Source organism: Rhopalosiphum padi, chromosome 1 (genome assembly GCF_020882245.1).
Source record: "Rhopalosiphum padi isolate XX-2018 chromosome 1, ASM2088224v1, whole genome shotgun sequence".
Lineage (NCBI taxonomy): Eukaryota > Metazoa > Arthropoda > Insecta > Hemiptera > Aphididae > Rhopalosiphum > Rhopalosiphum padi.
The window spans coordinates 87049085-87068391 of NC_083597.1; the positions used below are offsets into that span (position 1 = coordinate 87049085).

General features: G+C 28.7%; 2 protein-coding genes across 2 annotated transcripts; one reads left to right on the top strand and one right to left on the bottom strand.

Moving 5' to 3' along the window:
• Nucleotides 1–432: 432 nt before the first annotated feature.
• On the top strand, nt 433–4100 carry LOC132931610 (T-complex protein 1 subunit beta). The gene is made up of 6 exons (XM_060997487.1): nt 433–624; nt 743–1058; nt 1638–1970; nt 2032–2260; nt 3179–3735; nt 3800–4100. Exons 1-6 carry the CDS (start codon nt 622–624, stop codon nt 3970–3972), a joined length of 1611 nt encoding a protein of 536 aa, XP_060853470.1. The 5' UTR covers nt 433–621; the 3' UTR covers nt 3973–4100.
• A 151-nt stretch (nt 4101–4251) lies between these two features.
• LOC132931611 (forkhead box protein O1-like) lies at nt 4252–15177 on the bottom strand. Its single transcript, XM_060997488.1, has 4 exons — nt 14300–15177; nt 12985–13135; nt 5272–5579; nt 4252–4614 (listed from the first exon to the last, which is right to left on the bottom strand). The coding sequence occupies exons 1-4, from the start codon at nt 15042–15044 to the stop codon at nt 4475–4477; spliced, it is 1344 nt and encodes a 447-aa protein (XP_060853471.1). The 5' UTR covers nt 15045–15177; the 3' UTR covers nt 4252–4474.
• Nucleotides 15178–19307: the final 4130 nt, after the last annotated feature.

Below are 19307 nucleotides of genomic sequence, written 5' to 3' on the forward strand. Positions count from 1 at the left end.
GACATCAAAACCAATTATCAACGACCGTGTTTGTCTAGCGATTAAAATTCCATGGGAATCACAATAGTTTTTTTTTTTCATGTATAGAATTTTTCTGAAACATTGGTAGTGATGCGATAGTAGAAAAGTCTATATGTGCAATGTATGCTTAGATGATGGTCAGTCACCGATTATCATAGACAGTCGCCATAATATCATATAAAATAGAACAGATACAAGTACCTACAAATATGAAGAAATCTAACTTAGATCTTATACTCGAATCGGTCAAATCGTAGTCTCTGGAAGCCAATATGTATATTAATTTAAAAAATGGCGCGTTTTGTTTTCAAATTTCCCGGTACTATACATTGCTATATTAAGTTGGTATCCGTGACCTACTACAATCTTTGATAATGATGCAGTGATAATCTAAAGCTAAACCAACCAAATGCAGTAACCACCCACCACCGGTCGACCATACATTATTACAATTTGTAATACCTCGTTGTGATTTTGTATATTAGTGAACAATTATTAAAGTACTGAGTTTTTGATATTTTTCTAAAATCAAAATAGCCGTTTTTCCGGCATAGTTTCTATTCGTCGTATAGTATTAACATTATTCTATAGATCGCCAAAATGGTAAGTAACAATGTTTGTTGTTTCGTGTGTTCACTTAACCTACCAAAACTAGTGTTTTATGTAGGCGTTTTTTTAAGAGTACTTAGTAATATTATTTGGATATTTTCTTCCAATAAAGGTTTCTTTAAATCCAGTACGTATTCTAAAAAATCAAGCCGAAGAAGACAAAGGTGAAAATGCTCGCTTGTCCAGTTTTATTGGAGCCATCGCCATTGGTGATTTGGTCAAAAGCACATTGGGTCCAAAAGGAATGGACAAGATACTCATATCAGCCGGCCGCGGAGGAATGGATGCCAAAGTTGAAGTCACCAATGATGGTGCAACAATTTTGAAAAATATTGGAGTTGATAATCCAGCTGCCAAAATATTAGTTGATATGTCAAAGGTTCAAGATGGCGAGGTTGGAGACGGTACCACATCTGTTACTGTTCTAGGTAATATATTTTATATTTTTTATATTTATGATTTAATTCATAAATGTATGTATAATTAAATGAATCTTTTATGTTGACAAAACTTTGTGTTAAGTATTTGAATACTTGAAAATAAAAAATTGATTATGAATTTAATTTACGAATAACATATGACGGTTCAACTTAAATTTTATAATATTTAGAGTCTTACTTTCTTGTCAAAACTATTCATTTTTTATCACAGTAGCTGAAAACAATAATTAATATATAATTAACTGATAATTGATAAATTTTAAGTCTGACTAATGTATTAGTTATTTTAGGGCTATATGTTAAATCTATTTAAACATTAATAATAATTAAATTTATATTTTGCAATATGTTTATACATTTATAAGGTTATAAAAATATTAATTATTAACTACCTAATTCATGACAAGTTTTGTTGTTTAAATTAAAAAAACATTTTCAACAACTTCATAAGTCTTTTAAGATTATATTATACATTAGGTAAATTTTTGTATTCCTCATCATTTTTTTTTATTCAAGTCCTACTTATAATAATTTAATTGTAAGGCTGATGTTTTATTCTTTTTTTAGCTGCTGAGTTGTTAAGAGAAGCAGAAAAACTGGTTGATCAAAAAATTCACCCTCAAGTAATTATATCTGGATGGAGAAAAGCAACAACCATTGCACATGAAGCTTTACAGGCTTCTACAATGGACAATAGTAAAAATGATGCTAAATTCCGTGAAGATTTATTGAATATTGCTCGCACAACTTTAAGTTCAAAAATTTTATCTCAGCACAAAGAACATTTCGCTAAATTGTCTGTTGATGCAATTTTGCGTCTAAAAGGTTCTGGTAATTTGTCAGCCATACAGATTATTAAGCTGAAAGGTGGATGTTTAGAAGATTCATTTTTAGATGAAGGTAAGTACATTTAACAAACATAATCAAATAAAACATAATAATTATTAATTTTTTTTAATAGGTTTTCTTCTTGACAAAAAACCGGGCCAACATCAGCCTAAACGTATTGAAAATGCCCGTATACTTATTGCCAATACTCCTATGGATACAGATAAAATTAAAGTATTTGGTTCTCGTATTAAAGTTGATTCTATGGCCAAAGTGGCTGAGCTTGAATTAGCAGAAAAAGAAAAAATGAAAGATAAAATAGGAAAAATACTTTCTCACGAATGCAATGTTTTCATTAACAGGTAATATAAAATTGTCTTATAATATAATAATATTTCTCGAAATAAATTAATTGTGAAAAATTGATTCTATATGACATCAGTTTTTATACTGTGTTTTGCTAAGCTACAACACTCTGCAAAAGAAGTTTGGGTGCTCTTGGCCACATCTATATTGATAAAATTCAAATATTAAATTGATATTCAATATTATTTAAAAACTTGTAAACATTTAAACTATTAATAAACCTGTGTATTTTGTGTCATATTCAAAAATGAGATTAGATACTATAAGTCATTTTTTTTTTTTGTTCATTTTACAGGTATGATAATTTTGTTAACTAATCTACAATTTACAAAGTTCTAATAATTTCTTAAAAAGGAAAATTTATAAAATAACTTAAGGGGCCGCTACACCAACATTTGTTTTCTTTGTCTATCTCTCACATAATATATTTTCACGATTACTACTCTGGTTCAGTTTAGGGCAAAAGAACCTTTTATGTATTTTATAAAAAAAGAGTATTTCCTGTGCATTGATCGGATAGATTTTTAATATTTATATTTTTTATAAATATAAACATGTTTTAATTTAAAATAATTTTGATAATTTTTAACCATTATGATTTATTCAAAATTGTAAATATTAAAAATCTATCTGGTCAATGTACAGGAATTACTTTTTTTTTATAAAATATATAGTAGGTGCTTTTGCCCTAAATTGAATCAGAAAGTCGTAATCGTGGAAATACAGAGTATCTTTGTTCCTATATTATGTGAGAGATAGACAGAGAAAAAAAATGCTGGAGTAGTGGCCCCTTAAAGTATTTTGAAAATAGACTGGTAAATAACCTTATATGTGTAAAAATGAAGTAAAACTAAAGTGTTCAATTCTAAGTTTTGATTTATAAGTTAGATAAATTTATTGTTTTATTATTTCAGACAATTGATCTACAATTATCCTGAACAACTTTTTGCTGATGCTGGTATTATGGCTATTGAACATGCTGATTTTGATGGTATTGAACGATTAGCCCTAGTAACTGGTGGTGAGATTCTATCAACATTCGATTCTCCTGCAATAGCCAAGTTGGGTACATGTAAACTTATCGAAGAAACAATGATTGGAGAAAGCACATTGTTACGTTTCTCTGGCGTAGCTCTTGGTGAAGCATGCACCATCGTAATTCGTGGTGCAACCGAACAAATTATTGATGAAGCTGACCGTTCTTTGCATGATGCCTTATGTGTATTATCTTCCACTGTGAGAGAGCCAACCATTGTGTATGGTGGGGGTTGCAGTGAAATGCTAATGGCAAATGCAGTAAGTGCTGTAGCTGCTAAGACACCTGGAAAAGAAGCAGTAGCCATGGAGGCATTTTCACGGGCTTTACAATCTTTGCCCACCACTATTGCCGATAATGCTGGTTTAGATTCTGCACAGCTTGTCAATGAATTGAGAGCCAATCATGCTCTTGGAAAGACTACACTGGGTCTTGGTAAGTTATCATATTTTAATATTTAATTTTCTAGTATTATATTATTTTAAACGTTTTATTTTAGATATGGAGAAAGGCACTTTAGGATGTATGCGAGAAATTGGAATAACTGAGTCCTTTGTTGTCAAAAGACAAGTACTAGTGTCTGCAGCTGAGGCTGCTGAAATGATTTTACGTGTTGACTGTATCATTAAAGCTGCACCAAGACAACGAGTTGAAGATCGTGGTCACTGTTAATTTCTAACTATCTTAAATTTATTTAATAATATTCATAACAAACTAACTCCAAACACATCAGGTTGTTTTAATTCACATGTTTTTTATATACATTTTTTTTTTATAATATATAAAAATATGAAATACTATTTACGAGATATTAATTTAAACATCTTAGTATCTATAAAAAAAAAAAAATGCTTTTCAATAATTATATTTAAATCTATTCAATAATAAGTGTATTTTGCTATATAAAAAAAAAAAAAAAAAAAAGTAAGCAAGTTATTTTAAATAATAAATAATTGACTAGAATCAGGATGATCAAAAATGTATTTACATCATAATGGTAACATAAAAAAGCTTCATAAACGCAAACTGAACAAATTCGAGTGTCTGGATTGATGGAATTAATCAATCGTGTAGTAAAATTAATTTTATAAAAAGGTCACCTGTTGGTCAGTCTTAAATATATATATAAAAAAATTTGGAATTTTTGAAACCAAGATAGTTTGAGCCGGAAGATTTATAAATTGTAATATTGAAAGTCAATGGACTCCTCCAACAGGTTTTCACTGTATGAATGAAAATCATTATTTGATAAACTGATTTGTTCGTTTACATACTTTGATGGACTGGAAATCAAAAACGAATTGGTATATATTTCTGAAACAAAAACAAAAATGTATAAAATTGACTTTTATTCTTTACTACAACATAATAAAATAAAATAAAATTGTAATTAAATAACAAATACATTAAAAAACAATAACATAATTATTTTTACTTTGGTGTCAACATCAATTTTAAAATGATAACCACAAACTATGTACTTGAAAGCTTAAACATTTGAAACTTCATGAAATTACTATAATATTCTTAGAAGTAAGTTGTTTTGTATAAACATAATTCCTAAACTATGTTTTATAACTAAAACATTTTATCCAAATGAAAAATATATGTATTACTATTTGCTAAGTAAATAAACAAATAATTTGCTTCAGTTATAATTTAAAAAAATAAGTTATGACTGAATGAACTTATTAGGAATAATTGAATAGTATTAGTAAATAATGACAATACAAATTATATATAATGTACCAATTTTGTGTAAAATATTTTGAATTTTAATACGTACTATACATTTAAAATATAGTAGATCTGTTTAAAAATAAATTAATAAAATGCCAACAAAACATTGTACTGTACAAAGTGGCACTTATACACATTTTGATTTTAACTTAATCGAGTGTTAAGACAAATATTTTTTAAATAATATTTAGTTATACAATTTGTTTGTTGACTAGACACCAAAAAACATACCATTCTCTAATTCTGTGTTGATATTTTGAATCATTTTTACATCTTCCAAACTATCTCGTTGTAGCTCGCCTTCTAAATATTTGCAAGCTTGTTCTAATTCTGATGACTCTTGTGGCGAAGTTGTGTCGTCTTCAGTTGCCATGGAATACTCTCGTTGGCCCAAACTCTCTTCGATGTTGCACAGCCGCCAATAATGACCAGCGCCTTGAGATTTTCTACCTTTTCTGAAATTAGGATTAATGGACAAATTGTGACGCACAGAATTTTTCCAACGTTCATCATCTTCTCGGAAATAAGGAAAATGACTTCTGCAAAATAAATATATTTTAAAACCATAATAATATTTAAAATATGTGTACCGTATAGTTATTTTGTTTTTATTATTCTTAACTTAAGTTTGAAGATGGTTTTATAAAGAACCTACAATAATTTATCTATTACCTAACTATTTTTTTAAATATTTCTTTTAAAAAAAACACTTATAATTTAATTAATTAAAACCCAGATTTATGTAAATAAATATGTTTGTGTAAAAGTGATGGAAATTAATATGTTATTAAAATACAAAATAGGTACAAATTATTTTTCTATTGTCATGAATGTAGATATGTAGATTTGAATGTGTAACTTGTCACTTATATTAGTATTTTAAGTATTTAGTTGATTTCAAATATTTTTTAATATAATATATAGTAGGTACCTAATAGTCACTTGGGTACCTATCACAATCACATTATAACTTCAAGCTTCAAACTTGAAAAGTGAACTTTCCATAGTCAAATGTTAAATACTTAAATAATACGAGTAGATATCTATATTTACTAATTACTACCAACAAACTATTTGATTATCTCCTAGTCGACCGCAAAAAAAATGTTCTACCGATTATAATATGTGTCTAAGCAGTCTATCCAGCGATTTTAATTCGGTGCTATACCTAATATAATAATAGGTATAGGTACAATCTTTATCATTTATGTCTGTTGTTGCCTACGCTAAGAGCCTAAGACAGGAATACAACAATGTCATTTAAAACTTCGTGAAATAAGTGTCATAGCGTACTAAAAATTATTAGAAAATATTAAAAAAGTAGTTTCTAAATAACCATCATACATTTGAGTATTTCATTTAAATAGTTATAACGGATAACTTGCTCTGATGTGACTGTGTAATACTTTAATAAGTTTCGATTATATTTACTTACTACCTATCACGATACACAGACCATTTGAGCGTTATGCGTCAATACTAGAGAGTTTGTGGCAATTATAAAGTTAGGTTGGTCCCTCTGAATTAATAGCTATAGCATATTAGCATTATATTATAGTTAATTTTTAAACAGTAAAAAATAATTAAATAATTACCCTACTTAACCAAAAAATAATAAACTAACATTGAATACATTTCTAAACATGATACTATTTCTTTACTATTTAAATATTAAGTACTGAAGAATTACTTTAAAAATAATAATTATAAAAACATTTTTGGATTAAACCTTATATAATCAATGAATAATGTAATAAAAATACAGCCTGGTAGCCGTGCACCAAACGTCCTGTGACAAAACGTAATATAGCCAAATAGGTAAATAATTTTTTTTGTATTTCTGGAGTTATTCAGTTATTTCAAATGTGAATTAACTGAACCGTTTTAGATAAACCAAATTTATATTAAACTGAATTAACAACCATGACAGCCGTTTACATAGGTACATATAATTCCTGGAGTAAGCTAATTCGAATTGAGGTAAAACAGTTATTTAAGCTATGCAAGTATTACAAGTACCTAGGTAACCGTAGTAATAATAGAGTACCTAGGTTACTGTAATAGACAATGCATCAATCATGATACCTTGGTGCAATTGGTGTCCTATAAACATGATCGTATTGTTTTAAACGCGTTGCTTATGACATTGGTTTTTTGCCTTTTTGGGTAGACTATAGCGCCGTAGCGTAGGTACCTAGTCGTTAAGATGGTATTTCTAAAATATGAATATGATCATAACATTGTATTCGCTTCATCATTGATCATTATAATCATATTATTTATTAATAAATATACATGCACACCGGGGCACCTATATGGGTACCCGGTGAGGGAGGCAATACAGGGAATTTACCCTCCCCCTCACAAATTGACGTCAAATATAGTAAATTTTACAAATGTTATAACCTTTATTATTAATTAAATAAACTTTTTAATAATATTTTCACACTGAACAAGGCGTGATGAACATGTTAAAATTGAAATGAATATTATATTTTTTGATTTCGAGTTTATTTAGTTTATTTTTACCACTATTAGTTATATTAGTTATAACTAATAACTATGTAATACTCGTAACCCATAAGTTAAGTTGAATAAATGTAGTAGGTTGTCGGTACCTGTGTGAATATTATCACATGACACATTATGACGCAAATCTCTATTTTATTATTAATTACTACAATATAATATCATACGTCCGTATTGACGTGTAGTTGAGAAACCTAGTCAGTGACTAAAGCCAAGGGAGATGAAGAATAATAATGCTACGTTGAATGGTCTGATGATCCTTTATAGAGACTACCTAGAGAGTAGAGAATTTAACAGACAAACAAATTATAAGAAATTTATCAATTATTTCAAAAATTCATTCATTAGTGCTTATTTGAAAAGTACAATAATATAATGGGCTGACCTTGTTTCAAAATTAAAAGGTATTATAAATAAAACGTAAACTAGAAAACGGAATAAAAAAAGCCTCAATAGTCGCCTTGTAATCTCCACGGGTGAAATGAGATCTTACCGACATTTTTCAAAGGTCAATAATAGAAGATCAAAGACTGAAATAAGTGAAGAGGTGTAATGCAATCCATAAATTCTCTATACGTGGGCTGTAAAGCTTAAATAAAAAGAGTATCAGATCAATTATATCATATCATAACTTAAAAGTCAATGCTAATATAATGATGTATAATGATGATAATAAATTCATGGTATAAATAGCTAAAGAACAATATAAATATTTTGACAGTTTGATTAAGTATGTAAAGAAAATTCTAATATAAAATATATTTTGATAAAATGTCAAGTCCATATACTATGTAGTAGTAGGTAGGTGCCTATAATATATTACCTATTGTTTTATACTAGTTTCTACTGTTTTCAAATAGCTTTTCCATATAAATGAAAAAAGTAGGAAGTTATCACTATTGGAGATTTTATTATTGTAATCCTCCTAGGTAGGTACCAGCTAAATCAAATTTTTCACCAGAAACTCTCAACGTGGACAATTGAAGTTTTTTTCTACTTCAAAACATGATAATAGACAAAAATAAACATGTATAATTTGTAAAATCAATATTTACCTATATTCCTCATCTAGATATTAGAACCTAAAATACAAGTTACTAGTTACTAGTTAAGTCCCTATTAGGTAATTTAGAATATCTATTCGATTAACCAGAAATTTTCTTATATATGTTATAAATGTTTAACAAAAATATGATCTATTGGTACCTACTATATTTAACAGGTATAGGTTTTTATAGTTAAGTATATATTTATAGTCATATATTAATTCAAATATTTGAACAGACAAATGTTAATATTTGTAATCTGATAAATTGTATACGATCTACGTCGAATTGTCGAAATTATATTAGAATTACAAATATTATTGGTATGGTCTACTGGTCTCTATTGTTATAGGATAATATCAAACGGCAAGTTTAAAAGGGGACCGTGACTTCGGTAAAGTTAACCTTATTTCTTTAATTTCTATAAGAAACACAAATGGGTGCCTGGTACCAAGGTGGTACGAACACAATAAACGTGTGTAGGGGTGAGTTATTTTCACTCATAGGTAACATACACACGCTATACTCATAAACAAAATCATTTTTTTTATTTCAAAACTGGTCGCATTGAAGAATAAAAAAAAAAATCTACATTTGTGGTCAGATATCGTCAGCAATCATATAATTGTTCTATATGAAATATGTATAGTCATGTACTTATGTAGTTATGTAGATATTATCCTTAGATAGTATACTGTATGGCGTATGCACAAGACACTAGGGTTTAGAACTTGAAGACACAAAAATGTTTTTATAAAATGCACAAAGAATAATCTATTATCTACAATTAAAAATAAAACACAAAATTACAATTTTACTATAATATAATTATTAAAATAAAATAAGAAACATAATTTAATAATAATTTCTTGTTCATCGAATAAATATTGCATTCAAATTTAAATACCTACCTACTTTTAAACGTAAAATATTTAAAAATTAAATTTTAGGTATCTTAAAGTTAATAATTCGCATGTGAAAATAGAAGACTTTAAAGACACTGTTTAGCACTCTAATATATAAAAACTATTATACAATTTCCATTAACATGAGTCAGTGATTGATTATCTTACAAGTTTGTAAATACAATTTATCTATAACGGAGTTTTCTTTTGGTTTAAAACAATTAACAAGTAAAATAATATTATTTGAATGACTTGTATAATAGTTGTAGGTATGCTTTTTATGACCAATTAAGGAAAAAAAAGGAATTTAATGATTTTAAATGTATAAAAAACCAGAAAAATTATTTTATCATTTCGATTTCCATATTAATTTAAGTTATATATTTTATATTTAAGGTGGGTATTGAATATATCTAAAAATTAACGAAAATGCAATGTATTTTATAAGAATGGCCGTAAACCACAACATTTCCTAAAATTACAAAAATGTCAAAGCAAAAGTTTTGAATACCATTATCTTCTATACATTTCATATTTTCATGAATCGAATTTCTGTGAAAATGGACAATAATCATTAACTATAAAGTATTATTATGGAACATAATAAAATCAAATGCAATTACAACAAGTTCTGGACTCTAAATATAATTGATTTTATGTTTTTATTAGTGTATGAAATTTTAAAATACAGTATAATGCATTCGTAAGATATAATTTTAGATAAAATGGATATAAAATAATAGATATATTTAGTTACTATTATACTGGTAACTGGTTACGACTTACAAGTAGTCACGACACAAGTTTCTTTCCAATATCTTTGGGGTATTGCCAGTAATTGGTTGAGATAAAAATTTTGTGAAAATGTATAATATATAATATAAATTTGTAAGCTTGGATGTAAGATGAATAAGATTTAATTTGACATAAAATGGGGCATTTCGTATCATTCGTAATCGTCAGAAAATGTTGTTTTGGATTATTTTTATATTTTAAGTTTGACCCTCAAATTTGTATTTTGTAGATTCAAATATATAGGCTATAATATAAGATTAGGAAGTAGTTTGCAAAGAGTATATTAGTTTAGAATTTTAATAAGAAAAAGTCTAAATATAGGTGGTAATTTAATTTAATTTGTGTATAGTTTATATGGTGTGCCATGTTACTTTTTAGTCAAAGTTTACTCCAAAGTACTTGTTGTGAATTTATATTTTTAAATATTACAAAATGCATTTAAATCTAAAATGTATGGAAAAATATTTTTTTAAATAAGTGCAATCAAACCTTACATTAAAAATTCATCGTTATATGAGGTCATTTTTACACTATATGTAATATAATATACCAACTTAATAATACATATTATATATATATAAAAACTTTAAACGATATAATTTAAATAAAATTATAATCGTCATTATTGTGTATAATATCATCTATATACATCAGGGTGGGAATAGGTAAAAAGTTTCACGGCCGGTTGATTACGGAAGCAAATAGACAGAAACCATTATTAACCCTTATAACCCCCTTATCCAAAACAGTTTTACACAGGAAACACTAACACGTGGCAAGGGAAATTTATAGACAGGTGAAGTGAAACTAAAGGAGAAGTATTTTGTGCTAATATTAACTTGAGGGTGTGGGTCATGGGAAATTATAATTTATAATAATCGATTTAAATATTTAAATAATATACTCGAATTTTACTCAGATCATCATATTAAAATGCAATATAATAAAATATAATATATATTTATTATTTAGTATATGTTAATATATTATCATATAATAATTTACAAGTAAGTACGTAACTTATTATATAGCCATTAGCAGTGCCGAATTAACTGTTATAGATACTATAGGTCTAAATGTCGGGTGACATGTTGTTCAAAGGTGCCAGGTAGCAATTTTTTTTTATCAAAACATAAACATTTTTATTTTTTTGGTTAATCATTTAATAACAAGTTAGTTGTTGAGTAATATCAATATGACTAGTTAATTCCGTATGTATGCACACAAATACACAATGATATGGATAATCATTAATCGATATTATCAATAATATTTTAATTTTTGATCTATCTTCAAAAAAAATAGGATAGTAAAGTGTAGATAAAGTCATTGTCTTTACACGTAATTTTGTTTAATATCCGACCGAGAGCATTAGCCACAGTGTTAGATATAGCTGATTAGACAAAACAACAAAAAAGTAAATTTTATTCTACGATTATTCAACATGTCAAAATCAATGATATATAATAACGTCTATTTTATTTACACTAAATAAAATTTTTGGACTTTAAATTTATAAAATTAATAATATACATGATACACCATCAGTTTGAAATTTGAATAGTCATTCAGCCACATATTGCAACGTATTGAAAATTGAAATTTTATTATTTAGTATTTTAAATATTAATAGGTAATAGGTATTTTACAAGCTATAAATAATGCTATTTCATTTAAAAATTAGGAGTTATAACTTATAAAACTTTAAAAAAAATTTGTTTACTACAATTAAATTATATTTATTAAAAATTACAAAAATTTATTTTTTGTTTATTTTTACCTAGACCCATTGCATATAAAACTTGGAAATTTAAAACATTATTATTTATTATTTTATAAATTAAAATATATTGTCATACTCTTGGGTGCTATACTTTGTAGTTTAAACCTCATTTTTATTTTAAGTATTATAACCTTACAGGCACACAGCCCTAAATGCACTTGTCTATCGTATGCATATTACGTACCTTCATATTTGTTCTCATAATGTCACGCGATATATAAACAGCGATTCCTCGCCACTGAACCGTAAAATTGGTGTTAGCACGCTCGAGGGACGTTATTGTAAATATACGGGTGTGGGAGTTTTAACTGTTGTGGTTGTCAATTGATGACTACGCAATGCAAGTAAAATATTTACATAATAAACACGTGGGACAATATTGAACATAAATATTGTGGTGAAGACATGTTAACATGAATGAAAAGGGTTTACTTTTTATAATCACTGCAGAATGCAGATCGCATAATGATTTTATAATATAGATACCTAATTAATATGTTGATATTTTATTATATTATTATTATTTATTATGTAAGATGTTATAAGACCGAGGTTGAGTATTCTATAGTTATTATACTGAAATTATATTTACATAATTTTAATGAATTTTTATCAAGTGTCCTAGTGTACTTATTATGTTAAATTTACACTCAACAGTCGGTTGTTTCCAAAATACCTACTGATGTGCTGAGTGCTTACATGTTGTGCAACAGTAGGTAACGATTTAAAAAAAAGAAAATTTAAGAATATTTTGCATTTTAATTAAGTTAATTTGACATATAAAATTATTATCAATAAATTATAAATTATCATATGATTAGGACTTATGATATTTAATTTAACATTTATCTTATCGATAGTATAAAATACAATAATTTATACTTACGATATCCATTGATAGATTTCTGCTACTGGTAGTTCTTTTTTTTCTATTAAGGCTTGATGAATCATTTCTGTGTAGGTGTATCCAGGTTTATTGGCTTTATCTAACCTCGAAGGTGGCATTCTATATGGTTTTCGGCTTATTTTGGACGAAGCTAAAACAATTTGATTGAATATGAACTTAATATTTATACTTGATTTTCAAATATTATTATTTTAATGCAGCAGTTCTCAAACATTTTTTTTACGGACCATTTAGGTATATTATCAATCAGTCGCGTACCACTAATGACTAAACATTGAACGATCCAAAATCCAAATTGTACAGTTAAATACATTTTTTTTTTAAATAATTAGGCAGTAAAATATTACAACTACAGTATAATTATTTTTTATTTATTAGTTTTTTAAAATAAGATATGAATGATATGATATTGAATGGGTTTATTATTCAAAAACGCCCCCCCCCTCCCGCGTACCACTAGTTGTATGCGTACCACAGTTTGAGAACCGCTATTTTAATGAACTACTATAAGATATTTTTCTTTTGGGGTAAGTATAATGAACTATATTATAGACTATAGTTATAGATCTTGTGAGAGTAAACTATATATGTAACTATGTAACCATAAGCAGAGAATATGACTTATATAGTCTAGGTATTCATTCCGATAACCTATAATATTAATGATTTACTAAATCTCATGAACACGAGATTTTAATTAAAAAATGTGATTAACCATTGAAAAAATAACCATAATTAAAACTTTAAAGGTGGCGTGGAATATACATATCTATAGCATCTCTTAAAATTCATGAAATACGATGATATAGAACAGACTAGAAAGTCATAATTAGGGGCTAAAACGCCTAAAATTAAATTACCATTTACCAACTATACACTTTCTAAAATTTCATACATTAAAAAATAAAAAAATATGTATTGTAACATACAAATAAAAGAAAACGGAAGGAATTTGAAGTTTTACTGATGTAGATTTGTGATAATTATCTAATAGGTATATTTTTGATTATTTATGTAAAAATATAACATATTATACCCAAAACATTTTAAGCAATAATTTCCTGAAAATATGGTATAAACAAATTAATGGGTGATCGAGTAGCCATACATAAATGCCTGACCAGAAAAAAATTTGGCCCGGTATTGTCCCCCGAATAAAAAATATCTGGCGCCGCCACTGGTAATAATAATATTAGTACGGTTTTGGGACACCTACATAGACGGACGAACAATTTTTACCCTGAATGTTTTATTTGGTATTTTCGGTCATAAGTTCGGTAAAAAATATACTCACGTTTCTGATCTAATTTGGTGGATTTTTTTTTCTGTTTCAGCGTCTCTGGCTCCGGCCATTCGGTGTCCATGACATTAACTCCTGGACCAGCACCACTTCCACCGGTGGCGGTACCGCCGTTACAGGTGGGTTCGAATATGGACGCCACCTGAAAGTTGACCAGCCAACTCAAGTCGCCGGGCTTGTTGCCGTTTTGGTTTTGCGGTTCGGCGGCCGACGCGGTCTTGGCGGACGGCTGCAGCGACGATTGTGCTGGCGGTGGCAGGTGCTGTAACGGGCGCCTTTGCTGCAGCGTATTGCCCGCGCCGGACGCCGACTGCACGTGGTGATGCGGCGGCGGCGGCGGCGGCGGTGGCTGCGGCTGCGGCTGATTGTAACGTTCCACAGGCCGTAACCACATGGACATCTGCGACGGCGGTGACGGCGACGGTTGCATCTCTTCGAACACCAGCGGCGTGAACACGTCGGAGGGCTCGTAACGGGCGTGCACCGCGGCGGACGCGGTCGGCGGCGATACCCAGGCGGTCGACGGCCAACAGTCGGCGGCGACTGCGGACGAGTCTTCGCAGATTCCTCCGCCATCGCCGCCGCCGCCGTCCAGCAGATTGTTCTCGCGTTCCAGCTTGTACACGTGCGGCGGTCTGGCGCACGACAGGTACCTCTTGGACAACACCAACGAAGACAGTCCGTCCGACAGCGAGCTGGCCTGATTGACCGCGGTTGACGAAGACGACGACAACGACATGGGTGGTCGATCGGTGCGTAGCGCTAGACGGCGGTCGGTGCGGAAATGCCGTGCGCACTGGTAGTTCCGCGCACAGACGAGTTGTACAATATTATAATGTGCTCCGCGGCCGATGATGATGATTGTGATAATAATAGTAAAACAACGAGTCGTGTAATATTTGTTTACGTGAAATTGCTGTGTGCGACCCTTTCGGAGGGAGGGGCGCCCATCGGTGGACGGCCGCAGGGAGCATGTAGCTTCTCGCGTCGGCCAACCGACGAGTCCGTGGCGCCGGGGCGGAGCTTATATATACGCAGACGTACTACATCACGTTGTTGTATAAGTTGTAGTCGCGTTTAGTGTGTGTGTACTCTATGTAGTACGCATTAAATGATAGATAATAATAAAATGTGTAGGTACAATATATGTTATCAGTGCCGCGCATTTATAATATAAACATACATTTCGCACACGGGGGAAAAATAATTTCCCTCCCCCCCCCCCAAAAAAAAAAATATTTAAACTTTGCTGTCACTATGAGAAAAGTTAAAACTGAAAGTTCTTGATTTCATTTTTTCAATTTCACATTATTTTAAATATATATATAAGTACCTATACTCATGATTTTTAAAATACAACAACGTAGTAACTCTGCCACTCGGGGTGGCAGTTCCCACAAGTCCCATTCCTCTAAATGCGGTCCTTATCATGACTATATTTATACTGTACCGGCGCACAGTACTCGTAATAGAAGCAACATTTTATGAACATATATATACGACTTGTAGGAATAAATAATAAAGAGGAAGGTAAGAGTTATAAATGTTATTATGATGGTAACAGACAAAAAGTCACATTATATATTGTATAATGTCATTGCGATTTATATGTAGTCGTAAATCGTAGTTTAAAACACTTACCTTATAATTTATAAGTAAGGTGATCAGCGTAATTATAGGGGAGGGGGGGCGATGCTTTTTGCTTGATAGTTTTTAAGACAGGTAAAACTAGTAAAAGTTACGGAAAAATATATTCCTTGCCTACAATTTTTTCGGGCCCTTTTCTTAATTTGGGCCCTCTCTTATAACAAGACATGTACATATTTTAATAAATTATAATGCACGAATAAACATTACTTATATTTGATCACATATTAATCAGTGGTATTACTAGTACCAAGATGTATTTATTTTAGTTGTATTTCATTAGATAGTTGGATCTAAAATCTATTTTTAAGATAATTGCAATATTTATTTATTATTTTTACTTTTGTAATCAATAACATCTACTGTTATAAATTATAATATTATAATAAGTTTTACCACGCAAATTTAAAATATTTTACGTTGTATTATTTTTTTTACCCCGAAACATAATTTTTTTTACCACATATCTACCATTTTTATTCTAGTAACATAAGTTAAAATACGGACCCATATATATGCTATAGGACTTAAATTTTAGGGTACCAATTACATGTCGGGGGTGCCCAGGCACATCCGGAACTCCCCGTGCGCACGCCTATGATTTAGTTATCTATACTGGGATCGACAATACAATAAGTATAAAGTACTAAAGTAGGTATTTATATTCACAATAGTCAATAATACAATAAAGCGTTAATTTTTGAAAAAATAATAGATATCTGTTTGGTATAATACCAATTGTATGGACTATGGATTATTATTTCAATAATATATATACATAATAATTTAATTATGCAACTTATATTTTATTATTTTGTGATATTGATAGAAAAATAGTAGATACGTGATTCACCCCTATTTTAAATTCTGAGCAGAGCAATGAATGTATTGATTTTACAATGATGTGTTTTTTTTATACAAGTATACCTATACTGTATAGGAACAGGCTATACAATAAGTTGTCAATAAAATGCTTCGATTTTCAACTTTGAGGGTGGTTTTAGATAGTAAATTAAATCTAGTTTGTATTTTTACTTAGAGAACAAGATTAAAAATGTTCAGTAATTTTTTTATGATTGGGAAAAATAAACAAAAATTAATGAAAAATGGGAATATTTACGCTATAAACGAGATTTTGAATAAATTGATTTACTTTTCCTTATTTATGTTATAATTCAAAAACGAACGACTACGGAAACTTGAAACTTTTTCAAGTATCATTTTATCATTTTCTATTATGCATGGTATAATTTTCCAAGTATTTTTAGGTAATTGAAATTTTTAATTTTTTTTTTTTAAATGTCATTTAAAATATTTCGAATGGGTAAAAATACTAGAAAATTTCATTTAAGGTTCCTAATATAGTATATCCTAAAATATCAAAAATTTGTAATTATAATGTTTTTTATAAGTAATTTCAATTTAGAATTTTGACCAAATTCGTGAAAATCTTGATAAATGCATATTATTTTCAAGTTTGAAATATAAAATAAAAAATCGTCTCAAGTCCAAACATTCCTTAAATAGGATACAGAATTTAAATTATTAAAAATAAATGATATTTATGTATGTATATTATGCTTAGGTATATAGGAAAAAATCAGAATTTGAATGATTTATTATCTATAAAGAAAAAATGAGAATGTTCAGTGTTCACTCTTTGGGGTGTATAATACACAAGATGATCCGTTTAATGTGTCTATACATATATATCATCATTAATGTTTTAACGTTTTTTAATGACAACATTAACCTATTTTTAATTTCATATTTCAAAGCAGATAATTTTTTTAAGATTTTTCTATACCTAAAAATCGAATGGTTAATTAGTCATAACTTATAACTTATATACTTGTACCTTTATTTAAAATTAAAGTTTAGATAATTAGATTCATAATCAGATTATTGAAACAATATTTCGCTGGGTATCTCTATATCACTGTATTTGACTTATCGAAATTTGGTTATTATGTTTCTGTCGAAATACTCCAAAAAATATTTTTCTTTGAAATTTAAAATTAAAAATGCAGGTATGTCATCTTTAAATAAGTATAAAACAAAAAATTATATCGACGAAAAATTGTATGAATAATATGTTGATTTTTGCAACCAGATATTAAATTATATAGTATAATATAGGTAAACTGTATGTATTTCTTATGAAAAGAAGAATATTCAATAAATCAAATTATTGAATTATACAAAATTTTATAATTATATAGGTATATTGTATAACAATTAATTTAAGCATAGATATTGCCTGCTAGTTATGTATAAGCTATAAATTTATAATGAAAAAATATTAAAAAATATGTACTTTTTAATGCTTCTTATGTGCGGAGATTATCGTCCACGGCCCATTGATAGAACTTTGGTGGTAGACGTTTTTATAGAAATCAAAGCAATACCTGGTGGGGGGTTCACCCCCACGAAATGTTTTCGTGTACCTATAAAATATTATAACAAAATTAGAACACAATTTTTTTAGCTTAACCCCCCTCCCCGAAATTAATTTCCAGTTACGGCCTTGATAGAAATGATCGGTTTTAGTGAAATTGATAAAAAAAATTTGAGAGGAAGGGGGTTATAGTTAAAATGTAAGAACATTTCATCTTCCCCCTACAAACATGACTAAATGACGCCATTAAAAATCCGCCCTAGAGTAAGAAATGAAGACCTAACATTTAAAAAAAATAAGCTATGTACGTAAACCTGAGTATATAAAATATATAAATAACAGTACTGACAGTACCACTCAGTAACTACTATAACTATATTAAAATACCTATTTAATATCTTGTTTTTTTTTTTTTTTTTTTTTTTTTTTTTTAATAATAAATTTGGATGACATTGAATTGAGTCCCGCAAATAATTTTGGGTTATCCGAGTTGAGTCTGACCAATATTGTTAGGTTGTTCGAGTTGAGTGCCTTCAGCCTATTATTGATATATATATATATATATATATATATTGATTGATTACATTGTTTTTAATAATAATAATAATTATGTGTAATATAATAATGTTAATAATTAAATAGTGGTTGGTAAATATTTAAATGATACAGATTTAAAAAAAACAAATATTCAAATTTGTTTATTTATATATTTGTTTGTCTGCTTCCGTAAAAATTTTTCTTTTTCTTATGTTTCTTTACATGATGGTCCTTTTACTTTGTTTTTTAATTTTATATATGTATCAGACTATATCTCCAGAAGAGTGTCTACAAGAATAAAAATATTTGGATGTCCCCAATGAAAAAAAGCATTTAATTTTTAGTGAATTTTACTGTGTATAGGTAGTTATGACATTTTATCTATAAGGACTCAATTCAAACACATAAAAGTTAAAAGTA

Excerpts from the sequence above, each read along its gene's own strand:
- LOC132931610 (XM_060997487.1), top strand. Across the intron at positions 2,261-3,178 it reads TGCAATGTTTTCATTAACAG|ACAATTGATCTACAATTATC; the intron begins GTAATATAAAAT and ends TTATTATTTCAG. Across the intron at positions 3,736-3,799 it reads AAAGACTACACTGGGTCTTG|ATATGGAGAAAGGCACTTTA; the intron begins GTAAGTTATCAT and ends GTTTTATTTTAG.
- LOC132931611 (XM_060997488.1), bottom strand. The coding sequence starts at position 15,044 with ATGTCGTTGTCGTCGTCTTCGTCAACCGCGGTCAATCAGGCCAGCTCG. Across the intron at positions 13,136-14,299 it reads CACCAAATTAGATCAGAAAC|CTTCGTCCAAAATAAGCCGA; the intron begins GTGAGTATATTT and ends AAATTGTTTTAG. Across the intron at positions 4,615-5,271 it reads CAACACAGAATTAGAGAATG|AAATATATACCAATTCGTTT; the intron begins GTATGTTTTTTG and ends TTTTTGTTTCAG.